Source organism: Vombatus ursinus, unplaced genomic scaffold (assembly GCF_900497805.2).
Source record: "Vombatus ursinus unplaced genomic scaffold, bare-nosed wombat genome assembly UNPS02014802.1, whole genome shotgun sequence".
Taxonomy (NCBI): Eukaryota; Metazoa; Chordata; class Mammalia; order Diprotodontia; family Vombatidae; genus Vombatus; species Vombatus ursinus.
Window position 1 is genome coordinate 17,577,705 of NW_020954580.1, and position 16,631 is coordinate 17,594,335.

The window sequence follows — 16,631 nt, forward strand, 5'->3', positions numbered from 1 at the left end:
CAAATTAATTTCAGATCTTATCAGATATACCTTATACATTTTACACAATTTAAAGAGCAAAATGTTCTTCATTTGAAAAACGTTAATAAAATACAATCTGAATATGAGAACTAATTTTAAGTTATGATGGATATTTGTGAATAAGCATACTGAAAGTTTGAAAATGCTTTTGGAACCCTCTGTGTTAGGTTCAAAGAATGAAAGAAAATGAATTTAAAACACCTAAGGTCAAGCTTTGTTAAGGACCAAAAAAGGATACAAAACACACTAACCACATTTTAATTAAAATAGAGTTTATTTATTAGCTTTTCTTTTAATATAAACATGAGAAAGAAAAACCACCTGAAGTTGTAGCATTCTTTTCAAAATAAAACTGCAATCAATACCTGAAGCTCCAAGCTCCAAACTCCATAAACCATGTTTCTGGAGCTGGTAGATTGAAATATTAAAAATACCATTATTTATCATTTATATAGCTCTTTTCCTTTGACAACAATGGGACCCGCAGCACGCACATCTGTGGGTTCAATATGTAGCATTACTATGTTGGAAGAAAGAGTACACAGGATTCCTAGACCAGATATGTTTTTTTCACTGGGCAAAATACCTAGGATCTATACATAAAGGAGAAGGGAGAAGACAAATAAAATTATTAATATGCTCTAATGTTTCAGATATATCTTGAATTTGGTTGGTATGGACACCAATCTCCTGAATCCTCCTCTCCCCACCTTTCAAAATTTAAAAGAAGTATTTTGTTTCGTTTTGACCTGTCTTCTCTCGAGACACCGAGAATGAGAAGGAATGAAACTGTAACTACATCTAAGTCACACAGAAAGTTTAAAAAGTTTGGATAAGTCTGATATGTTAGGAACAGAATAATCATCTATCACTATCACTGAGTCCAATTTTTTCTAATTCATTAATTTCATTACAGATTCATTGTGAATCCAATTCCCTCCCATTTCCCCCTTTCTTCCCTCCAAGCCTCTAAAATCTAGAAGCAGAAATTTTAGGAGACCGAAGATAAACCGTATTTTGCACTATAAACTCCACTGAAAATATAGCATGATGGCGCTTCAGAAAATAAAACTTCAAAAACAGCGTATTACACTAATTATGTGTCGCTGGATCACCATATTTGGAAGATTAAAGTGTTTTAACCCACTTCCTTAAACGCATGAAAAAATTTTATGGTCTGCCTATTTTCCAGAGTGGGAGCAAAAGGAACAAGATGAGAAGCACCATAATTCACAAGCAGCATGGACCCAATATAAATTTTCTTTGCTCACAAACCCAATACTTCAGACTCTCTGCATACTCTCAGATGACACGGTGATCCACAGCCAGCATACTCTGCCCAGCAGCTTCTTAACCTGATTGCTAATAGTAATTAGCAGCATTAAGGGTAACAAAGTATGGAGGAAAAACCTTTCAACGCTGATCAATGCTACAGGTATCTGCTCCTAAGTGGCTTGATGCTTTATTGAAGAGTCCCATGTTCTGAAGTTAATACTGCATTGACTCTGAAAGGCATTTGCAGCAAAGTTCTGGAGTGGTTGGAAAGGTAGAGAGAACTTTTTAACTAGAGTCACATAGTTAGTGTTTAAATGCTAAAATTTAAAACTACTAATTTTTTAAAAAACTTACATAGTTCACAGCTATAGGCCTACACAGTAAGCAAACATCTGTGTATGGGGTGGGATTCGGGAGGTTTCATTATAAAGTTTGTTTTTGCACCTCTGGATACATTAAAAAGGACAGGAGAATGTGCTGCTTTGACAAGGTCCCATCTTTCCTATGGAGTGTGATCCTCAGGTCCCCGAGTTCCTTGGAGTCAGTGCCCTTCCTCTTGCTGAAAACACTATCGTGCTGGTTGTCGGCAGGGAGCATTTCTCCACTCTTTACGGATGCTGGCTTTCTGACACACTGCACCTCACTTCTCCTTCAGGAGAGGATGGCATTAGAACGGCGGATACCGACTAAATTATCAGCACTGAAAGATCGTCTCATGGCAGCTTTGGACAAGTCTTTGTATTTGTCTTCACACAGTCTGGAAATAGCCTAGAGAAGGAGCAGAGAATCAAGACTTCAGAAATTCAGAGCCTCCCTCTTTATTAGCCTCTGTGAGAACAGAACCTATGACTTAGGACTCTTGGCTTCTATCCTGTAAGCTACAGCAAAACACCCTGTGTTGCTATAAAGAATACTAGGGAGAAGAAATGGAATAAGGGTACGAAAAAAATCTGAATTCCTACCTGTCAGAAATAACATATCTCATTTTTTAAAAAACTGTCAGTTTATCACAACCTCATTTGCTCCCTACATGTATATGTATAAATTCAATAGATCTGATGTCCACATTAGATGGGAAATTCATTACTGCACTAATAACTGAAGCAAGCTAAAAATAAAGGAAGTCTACCTTGGGCTCAACTGAAACACCCAAAGCATGTGAAAGGCGATTTTACTTATAATAAAGTTCCATGCCAAGGAGGACCCCAAAGACAGTGTTCATGAGAGTCCAAGGTAATGAAATGTATGGATACTCACCTGCATAATCATGCTTCATTAAGCCCTGTTCAGCACACCTTCCTAATTCTTAGAAAAAACTCATTCCAAATATAAGTTGGCATACATGCCCTACTAATACAGTTATAAATTAACCAGATGAATTTTCATATGTGGCTTATATAAATCAGTCCTGGGACTTTATAATCATATTACTTATGAATACTTTAGGGTCTACTGAAGTTATTCACAAATGGTTAAAAACAGTACAGATTGAGACTTTTTTTGGGAAATAGTCAATGCAGGAATTTGTTTTGTTTGACTTAACACATATTTGTTGCAAGGATTTTTTTTTTTTCATTCTTTTTCAGTGGAGTTGGGAAGAAGGGAGACAGAAAAGGCATATTATCATTAATTGAAAAAAGTAAAATTTCTTTTAAAAAATGGCTAAAGACAATAAAATGCCAACTGTTCATTTTGTTAAGAAATAAACTCCCGACCCTGAGTTTCAGAAAGCTTCTGATGGAAAAAAGTCAACATTAAATATTATTTGGTTGTGGTTTGGTTTATATCACTAAAGGAACATGGAAACTTTATAAATTCAGAGAAGACTGTGTTACATTCAGTGTGAATGATTTTATTCTATGATGACTGACTCTGACCTGGAGACCTATGACATTACTACATTACATTCTGCCAACACTGCTTAAGTCCACAAGGTAGATCATGGTTTGGAGCAAGCAGCGATCTCTTTAGCTACTGTTTTAGACCACAATCCTCTGCTTAGTTAAAAAAAAAAAACGAAACAAAAAAAACAACTGATGTGATTGAATGGTATTAGATTTGAATTTTCCCTATCATGGTAACCTTTGGTTTTTAATTAACACATTTTAATTTTCATCAACAAATTGAGCATACAAATATATAGGCCCATGACCACAAAAACACCCCCCCAAATCAAAACCAAGCCATTGTGATTGTACACAACCGGGCCCATCAGCTTATGCTCCTGAGAGAAGAGTGTTCAGGCAGTCTGTCCCTGACTTACGCTATTCTCCTTTGATGTTCACATGGGCCATCTGAATGTAGATCTGATACATTATTAATATTCTCCTTTTAAAGATGAGGAAATTGAGGGTCAGAAAAGTTAATTTATGTTCAAATTCTCCCAGTTAAGTCAGGAGCAGAGCCAAGTGCCAACCCCTGGTCTTCCTTCAGATGCCAAGTCCAGTGACCTTCTTGTCCCTAGCAAAGGCATGCACACAAAAGGTACTTAATGATTGTTGAATTGAATACTTCCTCCATGACACATCTGAGACAGTCTAGTTTAGGTCATATCAATGACTGAGATCATATTAATGTGGGCATTTCCTCCACTGGAAGAGATGGCAACCTATGTATGTCTTAAATAAAGTCCTAGAAATTGAGTTAAAAGCAGTCACCATAATAAGCTCTGTAGACACCTAGATGTAACAGAATACAATTCCAAGAAATTTTGACTGCATATTTATGAGGGTGGGTTAAGGAGTCAGAAAAAAGAAATCATTAAAAGCAAATTAAATTTCAAATTTATTTGCTTTGAGACATTCATTTGAACTATGATCCTCAAGGACAGCACCTGTAACTTTGGTGCTTTGTAGATCCCAAGCCACAAAAGCAGCACAGGAAATGCTGATGACAAAGGGTTAAACTCTTCAATATGCTGACATAAAAGCTTCCAGTTTTTTTAATTACCTCCTAATATGATTAGCAACAGCCAGTCGCAGTTTTTGTTATGTAACAGAAACCGCAGCTCAGCACAACGCCCATATCCTTTACCTCAAGTTTCTGTGCGCGCTCTTTGCTGAGGGGCTCCAGCAGAAAACTCAAGTTGTTGTCATCTGCTAAGGAGCGAAGGTCAAAGTAGTATTTGGCATAAACACTGGCAGGAACATTAATATTAAACTGCAGGAGCTCCAGGAAGTGTCTTTCCATCTCATTCCTAGAAGAGATTAAAGAAGAAACAACATATTCAACACTTTTAGTCAAACTATCAGTCCACCTTTAAAAATATCATTCTAAGCTGCCAGGATGGTTCTAAATTCTGTTTTGAAATAAATAAAGGCTAGCAGCTGGATGAATACACTTAATGTTCCAACAAGGTAGAGTTATTTATGGTCCCCTTTGAATCTCAGTACTTTCAGTTGGGGATATCGGGGGGCAAAAGGTTAGGGCACTGTTGTGCTCCCAGGCTGCTGACTTAGGGGGCTCATTCTTCAGAGTTCCATTAGTGCAGCTGGACAATTCATACTCCATTCTCACTCTCGTAAGGCCCCACTCTAGTGATCAGATGAAAGGAATGATGTATGCTGTTTATTAGCCCTGAAGAACTCGCAGACATTTTCACCAGGCTGATAACAGGAAGGGGTTTATTGAAGTAGAGGCAGGCCGACAAAAGGAGTAGGCATATCACCACGGCAACAAATGGATCTATGAAGAGCTACTGCTATTATCTCCAAGGAGAAAAAAAAGCCTCTTGAAGCAACAAGGATTCATCTCCAAAATATTAAATAAATAAATAAGTAGCACTAGATATGAGATGGACACCCCTCCTTTCCCCCTCCCCCTCCAAGGACACAATGCAAGTTTTTGCTCATCTTAACACATATCGCCTACTCAGTGCTACGGGAGAAAATACTCTTTTCATCAACAAAAAGCAAAAAGATCAAAGATAAAATCTGTCTCATACTAAACCCACTTTACAAAATGAGCCACGGCCAGGGCAGGGACAGTTCATTTGTATGCTCTAGGCAGGGTTTGGAAATTGTGGCCTGTGTCTTACTGTCCATCAGAGGCCTGGGATGTAAATCCCTCCGTGCCATGGAAAGTCAAGCTTTCTGCCATTTGAAATATGAGCATTTATAAAAAGCATTATGAAGTAGCCCCTGCTGCCTTTTAGAGCTAAACACTCTGTGAACTTGAGCCATATAGATAGCAAGGCAGCAAGTCGAACAACACAGAGAAGAAAAATGGGGGAAGTGTTGGGTGTTATCAGCCCTTCCTAAAAGTAAACATAAACCTGGGGCTAGTACAAATTGACAAGAGGTTAGCCAATAAAAAAAAAAAAAGTCTTTGCAGCTTGCTGGGGATTTTAATATTTTTTTATTAACAAGTTAGACTAAAAATGTCCTAAGTAGAATGAAAGGAACTTACTGGTTAAGTCAAAAGAATTTTAAGCTTTTTAAAAAAATCTATTTTATTCACTGGAGAAAAAAAAATGCAAAAATCAATGGTTCATTTTGCAGCTTGCTGCTATAATGTGAGCAAAGCTTTGCGCTTTCTTATTCCATCACCGTGGGTCCTATTAAACCTACTGGCAAAATTAATTTCCTGTTCATGCGGTGGTAAGCCTATAGAAATGTAAATCTCATCATGTCTGGATGATGAGCTGATCAGGGCTTGATTTACTTCATGAATAAATGCACGTCACGATTTCTTTTATATTTGTCACCCTAATACATTTTAATTGTGTAGTGATACAGTACTTCATAGGATTAACATGTCTATTAATAGAGGTTTAATCACTGAAACAAGTCAGTACACCTAGAGCATGCAAAAGTCTAGGTTTCTGTGTAAGTTTAAACAAATACATAGTCAAAAGCATGAAGAGCACGTCATTTATACGTATAGTGAATTTGCTGATTAATAGCTACTTAGGTTTGTTATTTCCTCTTTCGAAGACACAACTTACCTCACTAAGAGAGAAGATAAACAGGCTTTGAAATATTATTCCAAGTATTTTGTAGCAAATGAAATCTTAATTTGATCAAATTATTTCTAGAGCAACTGAAAAACTGATTTAGGAGGCAAAATGGAAGTATGAAAAACAGGTCCAGCCTCAATTCCAATTCTATAAAAAGTGACTACGAAAAAATCTTAGGTCATAATAATTTAACTACTTTTGAGAAACAGACAAATGGCCCATGAATCAATTACGGGATAGAATACAGTCACTGGATTCTGAGATAGGAAAAATGATACATGCAGTTGCATGTATCTTGGTTCTCTGACCATTTTAGAAACCTAAAATGGGTATTATGTAAATAATTCGTATTTTATAGTTGGAAAAAGGTAGACAGTTTACAACTTACATGTCCTCAACTGTAATGTCCTTCAAGATCTGGCAATAGTCCACATTCCAAACTGCCTGATCATCCCAAACCTTAGAAGCAAGAAGAATGGCTCCCAAAACAATTCTTTTCCAGTTACTTGGGCAAATGTCAATCTCAGCATAAGTTAAAAGTCTTTCTAAGTAAACCTGAAAAAGCAGATCATTGGCCTTTAATTTTAGTTCAGTGTAAATACAATGACAAGTTATTACAGGCAACTGGTTAGCTCAGAAAAATAAAACTCCATTTTACTAACCTATTCTGAAAACTGAATTTAAAATCTAATTTAAAGGACTGATTTTAATTATGTAAACTTCAAATAACTTTAACATAGTCTTATACTTCATAACCAAGTTGTACCATAAAGTTTTATTCTAGTTCTACAATTTACAGAAACAATCTTACTGGTTCTACCAGTGTTCTAGTTATCTCTTGGAAGTAACAAACATCTATAAATAAAACTAAATATTAATTACTTTTGGGAAAACTGCTGTCTATTTTATGATTTTTTTTAAAAAGTTCAATTCATCACACTAAATTTGCAATGAACAGACATTCAGCTCGGTTATTAAAATAAAGAACAAAGACCAAGGGTGTATGGATTCCACCCTCACACAGACCACCTTGTATCTGCAAACCCATAGTCAGCCAGCTCAAAATGTGTGCTCCTGGTCATAAAGGTGGATGGCTCAGTGCAACCAATCCGCTACTGAAAGAATGCATCCTACTGAAAACAGGGTCATAAAAGATTAGAGCTAGAAGGGATCTTAGGCCAACTAATCCAACCCCTTCATTTTACAAATAAGGAAACTGAGGCCCAAAAGGTCAAAAATTACTTGCTCAAGGTCAAGTAAATGGCAGAACCAAACCCAACCTGGGTCTTCCAAGTGCAAATCCAGCACTGTTCCCCACTGTTGCATACAACAGGTCAACAGCGTCATCTTCAAATACAGTGAGCAGCACTGGGAAGCCAAGTTTAAGTTCATTCAACAAATATTTAGTAAGTGCCTACTATGTGCAAAACGATTAGCATGATTTTAGACATATTTAATGTTTTTTTGGAACAAGGGAAGAACTTGGTTGCTTTTGCTTGGCTCATTAGCATTTAGAATGCTACTCTGGCTTTAAGGGTGAAAACTGATGGTCAAGAGAGCCTCCCAGTGGCTAACTTGCAGTGTGACACTAAAGACAATAAATAAATAAGCAGTGCAGAAGTATTTTGTGGTTTGCTAGTCAAAGAATACCTGCTCTTTAAAGTTGCCTGCTAAATCAGTCCATTAAAAAGCATGTCCAAATCGTTCCCTCCCTCCCATCCTTTTTTTTAAACCGTTTTTTAGCTACTTGTTTCAGCTCACCACAAAATGTACTTAACTGACATCACATGAACTAGAAGCGGTGCCAGTCACTGGTACCCCCTGAACCACCAGTGTCATTTCACAAGATTGCCAGGTGTTTTACAAATGACAAACATCGACTCCACAAATGAACCAGATAAGGTTATAAGCTGAATTACACAGTTACAGACATCCCTCTACATCAGTTACATGACTATATATACATATATATATTCATTCATAAATATACACATTCTATCTATGTATCTATCACCTATTTAAAGCCTTCTACATAAAGACAAAAAACAACTCCAAAAATACATTTAATGACTGTGAAAGTTACCAGACTGAGAGCCCAGATTTGCCGGCCTCCTCTGGCTGGCCCTTCCACATACTATGGAGGAGTTCAATTCCCGTGTGCATTCAACTTTGGGGGCCTCTTGACACTTTCAACAGCAGTTCTGGTTTTGTGATATGAACTGCCAACTATCTGAAACCTGAATCAAACACAAAGGTGAAAAGTTTCTTTTTTATACCCTAGCTCAGCCTTTTCCACCTTTAACTCTCACCACTGGGGGGGTCTCAGCCCTTGATGGAATGGTTCGTGAGCTCCACGCTGACTACTTTTAAAACATACATCATCTATCTGTGACTGGCTGACTGACGCTGTCATTTAAGGATCTTATTTTTAATATGATGAAACAGGACATACAACGTGGATACAAAATCGAAACAAAGGAGTCATTTCAAAAGGAGAACTGCCTTACCAAAGTGACTATTGCACATTCTGCTGTTAGCTGTGCAGCACTAAAGAGCGTCCTAACAAATCGGTAAATATGCTTGTGATCAGGGTCGTGTTTAAAGTAGTCATCGGGAACATCATCACGCTGAAAGAAAAACAACAACACTGAGTGCCCATGGAAAAAAAAAGTCCTTTTAAAAATATGCTTTTTAAGAAAATGTGCAGCTGTCCTAGCGAGTGCACTTTGTATGTGTTCCATATTACTCTGTGAGTCATTTTTGGACCTTGTACCTCACTAAGGCCTTACGGTCAATGTCCTTAGGAGATCCAAACTGGCGCCTCAGGCACCCCAGCTGCAAGAGTCTCAGGAGTTCGGGCCAGTTCCAGGATTAAGTCAAAGATTCAGGTTCACTCTAAGGTGAGCCTGCCCTGAAACCAGTCTGGCCCCTGGGGATGAGAAGGAGAAGATGAAGCAGCATGAACCTGAGGATTTGCTCAGGTTCACTTCTCTCTCCTGATTATAGTTGAGGAACACAACAATAAAACAGTGATAGATTAAAAAAGAAAAGAAACATTAGACCATAAGAACTGAAAACCATAGCTTGAGGATCTTTACTAAGATTTGCTCACTTAGACCCAAATGTCAATAGATAATCCAATGACAGGACTTTCAAAATTATTCTCCCTCCCTATTTCTCTCCAATAACTGCTTGAATAGGAATTTGATCTTTTATTTATTTTCCTTAGTCAAGAACCAAAACAATTTTAAAACAAGCAGAAGTAACCAGGGTACAACAGAAAAAAGCATGAGCTTAGAAATGAAATCTGTACAATCACAGCAATTGTTTTTATGATCTTCCACGCTGGGGGGAAGGAGGGTAACAATACAAAAATTCAGCAAAGAGTTACATTCTTAGGGAACAGGCAGATGATAGGCTGAAGTTATGCCCGCCTTACAGCTCACTTGTGCCACAGAGCACCCATGAGGTAAAACCCATTCCAGGGAACAAGTGGTCCCCAAGGAGCAGTGTAATAAACCGTGCAATGAGGAAGTAAACACTCCCCAAAACTACTAATTCAATTTTCACCTTGGGCTATCAATAGAATGACTAATCTTTTTAAAATCATTACCTTTATCCTGGGGTTTGGTTATAATGCATAAATGATATTGTTATAAAATGTTGCTTAAAGTCTATACCTTATGCCATGGATAATCTTGGCAAAACTGAAAAACACTTATTAAAGTAATTAGGCTTAGAGGAATAAGGCTAGGAATGCAAATCTACAGTTTCTGAATCACTACATAAACTCACCTCAAGTAGCATCAAGGGCGCCAAGGATGGCCATGGACTAAGAGAGGGACAGGTCCAAAAAGTTAGCGCTTCTAACCCATTTAGATAACACTTACCCAAGTACTTCGAAGTTTTCTACCCAAAATTTTTATTTATAAAAACATTTCACCTGAAAAAATTCAATCTAAGAACTCATCCTCTAGATTTATTCTGCTAGCTAAGTACATCAGACAAAACAACAATCTTGTATCATTTGCTCTTTGAGCTTAATCAGAGCATTCAAATCACTACACTTTCCCAGAAACTAGTGTTTTCTATTTCTAAATGACTTAACTTCAAAATTTCACTCTCTACTTTCAATTTTGAATCCTTACATCTAGAGGACTCCCACTAAATTGACTTAACCCTTATCATGCCCCAAGGTCCTCGACCTATCTTTATTCTTTGAATCCATTACTTACTGCCCACCCAGAAATGGCGTTGTGTTCATATGGAGTCTCAGGTCTGTCTACTGCTTTAACATTTCCTATGCTATACACTAGAATCCTTTGTCCCAATGACCTTATGTCTTCCCTAACACTGTTATCTCTCATTTGTGAATAAACTCCACCAACTTTACTCATCATTGTAGGAATGCTAAACAATCACTGGAAAAAGTCACCAAATAAAGCTAGTGTATGTTATCAGGCTGACCCTTCCAAGAACTGGACAATTCTATGACTCTACTATTACTATTATCATCTCATTCCCCATGGTAATCGCTCCAAACCTTTTTTTTCTCTACCCTAGCCATCAACTGTATAACGCTGCCAATCCCACTCCTGTCCAGATGACCTACCTTCTTCTACTTCAATGAGGCAATAAAGGCTCCTAATCAACTCCCTCAACTATTTTGAATGTCACCTGTTCTTTTTACCCCCAGAAGCAGGTAGTGTAGTATAATGCAAAGAGCAAGCCAGGCTCTGATTCCACCTCTTGGAGCCTCAACTTCTTATCTATAAAATGGGAAGATTGGCCTAGATGATCTCCAAGGTCCCTTTCAGCTCTAAGATCCTATGATCCTAAAAGAGATTTCTAATCTTCACTAAGGATAACTTTCTATGCTCCTTTGATCCCATACCTTCTCCCCCACCCTTCCACACATCTTTAATGGCTCTTTCTACTGACTCCTTCCCCACATCTATGAATGTACTCAGATGTTCTTAGTCTTGTCCTTAAAAATCCAACTCAAATGCTACCTCTTCCACGAAGGCCTCCTGATTCTCCAATCCCACAATGACCTTCCCCACTGAATTTCTCATAGCACTGTTTTACAACTCCCTAATAATGTTAGGTACTGTTTTTGTCATGTTGTCCATCTCCCCTATTAGAATTTAAGTTCTTTGAGAGCAAAATCTTAAAAAAAAAATTGGAGGAGGGAGGGAGGTATCCCTAATGCTTAAAAAAGCAAGTATGTCCTAGTGTTTTGTACACAATGGATACTTAATAAAGGTTTGCTGAATAAGAAAACTTTTAAAATAGTGGCTAATAAAAATATTTTTATTTAGTATTTATTATCATCATTTATTAAATATTTAAAATAGTAGTTAATAAAAAACTTTTAAAATACTTTTAAAAATAGTGGTTGTACCTCATGGATTTCTGAAGTCAGCCATAAATAGTTGGAAAAAATTTACTTTTCTCTCCTGAGGTACAGCAAAAATTTTCCAGACCCAACTTTAACTGCTTTCTTATTATGTACTTTGCAAAGTTTATTGATCTTGGATTGATTTATCGGCCTGGGTTATTAAAACTGAAGATGTGTGGGGTCAAGAGGGGAACATCAAACCCAAACTGGTAAAAGCATTTCAGTTAGTAAAATGTTGAAAAATGATAGCTTTTACTGAACATAAAAAAAAGGAATCTCCCAAATATGAGGTTTCATATGGGGCAGCTAGGTGGTACAGTGGAGAGAACGCTGGACCTGCAGTCAGGAGACCCAAGTTCAAATTCAACCCCTTACTTCAGACACAAGTTATGTAATACTGGGCAAGTCACTTAACCTGTTTGCCTCAGTTTCCTCATCTGTAAAATAGGGTAAATTAGCTCCTGGGATTGTTGTATTTGTAAGGCAAAGCTTAGCCTGGCACAGAGTAAGTGCTATATAATCACCAATGCAGATAGTATAGAGTTTAGAGACAATCTAGCTCAACTCTATTTAACAGATAATAAAACAGCCTCATGGAGGTATGGGGGGGGGGACTCCCTACTCCAATACACATAGTATAGGGTTTAGAGACAATTTAGCTCAATTCCATTTTACAGATGATGAAACAGCATCATGGAGGTAAAGTGACTTCTTCAACATCACAGAACTAAGTATTTTTTTGTGTGTGTGTGAGGCAGTTGGGGTTAAGTGACTGGCCCAGAGTCACACAGCTAGTGAGTGTTATGGGTCTGAGGCTGGATTTGAACTTGGGTCCTCCTGACTCCAGGGCTTATGCTCTATCCACTGCACTACCTAGCTGCTCCAAGGTTTGTTTATTTATTTATTTAGGTGAGGTAATCAGGGTTAAGTGCTTGCCTAGGGTCACCCAGCTAGTAAATGTCAAGTGTCTGAGGCCAGTCCTCCTGACTCCAAGGTCAGAGCTCTATCCATTGTGCCACCGAGCTGCCCCTCAGAACTAAGAGAGAGCAGAGGGTGAACAAATCTTCTCTCTTAGTATTCTTTCCATCATATCCCAGAGCCCCTCACTTTTAGAGAGCTGAATTTAAGGCTGGAAGTGTCCTGTAGGACAAAAGTCATGACAATCGCCCAAACTCAGATGATTGACATTGTGCATATAATAAAGCATAATATTCATAACTGAATTTATAGCACTAACAAGCAAAATCAATATCACTTTCTTAATTTAAATCTAATAACAACCACCTATGTATCAAATTGTAGTTGCAAATCATAATCAATTCAGAAATTGGGGCATTAATCTAGATTTATAAATTCTAAAAGATCTGTGTAATCACCAAGAACTTTCAATGAATTGGGAACGAGCTATACAGCATATAAATAGATATAGGTATTTTACATATGTATATATATTTGTACGTATATATGATACATATGTATGTATATTATATATGTAAAATACATAGTACATTAAAATAGGTACCCAAAGCTATCCAAACAGCCAGGTCTTAACCTTAATAGGGAATAAGTTCTAAGGGTCCTCAAATACTATATATGAAAAGGAAAGAAGTTGGAGGCACATACACATGTAAGTCCTTTCCCCTTTTCCCCTCCTCCTCCCAACAGAGAAGAGATGAACTAGCCTAGCCTAGACTAGAAACTAGGCTTAGCTGGGGAAAGTTGAAGTTTATAGCCTTCAAAACTAGTTCTGATCTTAACTCAATGATAGGAATAATGTTCCGAGTCCTAGGAAAAATTACAGAAGGTAGCTGAATTTACTTAGTATATTTCCAGTTGCTTGTCTGTCCATTAAACACTTTAATGCCCTCTGGCTGTCCACAGTTGCCCCTCTCCTGCCATCTCATATCTGTCCATCATATTCCAGGTCTTCTCCTTATGCCAATCAAAACTATTTTCCCAGGGCTCAGGGATTTGGGTTTGCATTTGAGTAAAAAAGTTCCTTAGTCGAATAGATTTCTCATTCAATTTTTTTGTTTTTGGTGAGGCAATTGGGGTTAAGTGACTTGCCCATAGTCACACAGCTAGTGAGTGTTATGTGTCTGAGGCCGGATTTAAATTTGGGTCCTCCTGACTCGAAGGCTGGTGCTCTATCCACTGCGCCATCTAGCTGCCCCTCTCATTCAATTTAACAGGCATTTATTACAGACCTATTAGTGGCAAAAAAGAAAAAGTGACTACCCTCAGAAGGCTTACTTTGGGGAGGGAGAAGGTCGAAATATGATATAAACAGTTGAGTAAATGAAAAAAATTCCAGATGAGAGCATGGAATAACCAGGACATTAAGAAAAGCTTCCCCACAGGAGGTGAACCTGAGAGGTGAGTGAGGATGAAGTAGTTTCCAGCTAAGGTGGACAGTCTGCGCAAAAGCAAAGACAGGAGATGGAATACAAAGTTGGGGAATAGCAAGCAGGCTAATTTGGCTGGAACAAGGTGAGTGAATAGAAGTGGATATGAAATCAATCTAGAAAAATGGGGTCGGACCAGATTGTGAAAAGTTTTAAATTCTAAGCTGATAAGTTTATCTTAAAGGTAAATAAGGAGTCACTAAAGATTTAATTGGTGGAATGGCAGAACAGGCAACATTAGTGAGCCACCAGGAGTTTCTCCCCTGCTCCCTTTTTGTATTTTGCCAGAGTAAAAAGGTTGTAATTAGACTACCTGGGCCTATTGCAGAGATAGTCAAAACTACAACTAATAATCATCAATGTCCAGAAGGTCTCCCACATCTTCTAAGGAAAGTAATTTCAAAGAACCTCTGTTTCTTCATTTGTAACAGAGGAGGGGGAGAGATTAGATGACTTCATAGTCACGTTATCAATAGACCTAGAAGAGATATTTTTATCTCAGGACCCTTGTAACTCTCCTGGTCCATGCTTCTGTGATTATGATTTTCTTTATTTAAATTTATTTCTTTTCTTTATTTGCTGCGGAATCTGCAAAGTCCTGTGGCACTGCCCTGACAGGGGAGAAAAGTCTTTCTATGATGATTAAGGAGAAGGCAATATTCCTAATGTTGGCAAACCCATGTTTCCTGCCTCCCACTTTACTTCCTATTGTTCTCAACCAAAAGAATACGCTGGCCCTACAAAAGTGGAGGCAGAGATGAGGAAGGAACACCAGAATCAGTCACGTATGGAATAGGGTACAGTGGACAGAGCATGGAAGTAGAAAGAAAAGGAGTTCAAATCTTGGCCCTGGACCCACTGTTTGCCCTTGGCAAGGTTTCTTAACCTTTTGGGGGCCTTAGTTTTCTCATCTATAAAAACTGAGGGGCTGGCCTAGATAACCTGCCTCTATGATCCTATGACCTGTATGTGAGGTCCCAATTTGCAGATGCCAACTCCTGAAAGCTCCTTGGCAAACTTCAGACATTATTTTTTAAAATGGAGAAACTTTGTTATGACTCCTTAATATTAAACAAATTAACCACCACACAATGGGTTTTATATGCCTCATTAAAACTTTTACTGCTCTCCCCAGTTGATACCCATGAATTATAAATGTTAATTGAATCAACTTTCTATATCAACACTTTTAATTGCTTCAACTAGCTAAAGGCACGCTTCTTGCCATAAGCTACACAGCACCAGGAATAACTGAAACAGCTTAAACTCATTAATTAAAATTCAAACTAAAAATACCTATTATCAACTCAACTTTGTATTCTTTTCCTATACTTGGAGAATTAATATCAACTATAATTCAGTCTCTAAAACCTTACTAAGACATTTCTATACATTAGAAATTTTTGGAAGTTTCTTTACAATAGATTTTACTCTCATTTATTCAGATTCAAAATCTTTGAACTTCAAATCAACAAGAATTTAATACCAACTGTGCATTCTGTATTGTGCTCTTGGGAACCACATGAAACAGTTATATATAAAAAGTATGCTCCTTAAGGAGCATACCAGGTCAGGAAATATGATTAATATGAAAGAAGAAATGGTTTATGCGGTACTAAGAACAAAAGGTGTTTAAAGAGAGTTACTGAATGTTAAATGACAGGTGAATAATGTTGCATAAGAAGTATTAAGCAGGGCTTTGAAGAATAGATTAGGTTTGGAGAGACAAAGTGAGAGCTAGAGGGAGAAAGAGTGAATAAAGACACCACAAGAATTGTGTATAGAGGGCAGTGAAGTGACTGGATTTGCCCCAATATAAAGGGGAACATTAAGAAATAGTAGAAGGTGGTTGGAGGCAGCAAGGTGGTACAGTAGATAATGGTGGGCTTGGGGTCCTTGCCTCAGACACTTACTAGCTGTGGTACCCTGGACAAGTGATTAACTTCTCTAAGCTTTGGTTTCCTCATCTGTAAAATGAAGATGAAAATAATAGCATCTACACCTCAGTGTTGTCTGAGATTGGAATGCATGTACTTTGCCAATCTGTAAATGCTATATAAATGCTAGCTATTATTATCAATATTAATTCAATATTGTTTTGAGACATTTCAAAGGAAGAAACATGGATTGGTTATACTACAGGGAAGATCAGTTCCAAGACTTCAAGCTTGGGAAAAATGCTGTTAACAATAGACAAAAATGAGACCTACATGCACACCATATGACTTATCTTGGATTTTGCTAAATGCAAAAAGAAATAAGCCTAGGTAAACAAACAGCATGACTCAGGCCAAGGTTTTAAATGTGGCTTAGCTGGATCTCATGGCCAAGCTACTGCCTCTGTTTTATGAGGTTATATTAATCATAAAATTCCACCATTCTCCTCCAGAGCATTTTACAAATGACTTTACATTCTAAACTAGTATTGTCCTCAGCTGCTTTTCCTCTCCACTTTACAAGGACATCAAGTGTTTGCTGGCTAAGGAAATTTCTGGATCTTTTCCCCCTTCTTTTTTGTGGCAACTGCTTTATAGTGGTTACATTTTTGTAGGAAACAGTGACTGTCATTATC

At 37.6% G+C, this 16,631-nt stretch overlaps 1 protein-coding gene across 3 annotated transcripts in view; it reads right to left on the bottom strand.

Annotated features, from left to right (window-relative positions):
• Positions 1-298: 298 nt before the first annotated feature.
• CCNYL1 (cyclin Y like 1) overlaps positions 299-16,631 on the bottom strand; it is a 72,019-nt gene continuing 55,686 nt past the window's right edge. For all 3 annotated transcript variants that reach the window (XM_027873771.1, XM_027873770.1, XM_027873772.1), the window contains exons 7-10: positions 8,761-8,880; positions 6,642-6,808; positions 4,330-4,492; positions 299-2,064 (exon numbers count right to left, since the gene is read on the bottom strand). In XM_027873771.1, the coding sequence (XP_027729572.1) occupies positions 1,948-2,064; positions 4,330-4,492; positions 6,642-6,808; positions 8,761-8,880 (567 nt within the window). In that variant the 3' untranslated portion in view covers positions 299-1,947. The remainder of the gene's footprint in view (positions 2,065-4,329; positions 4,493-6,641; positions 6,809-8,760; positions 8,881-16,631) is intronic.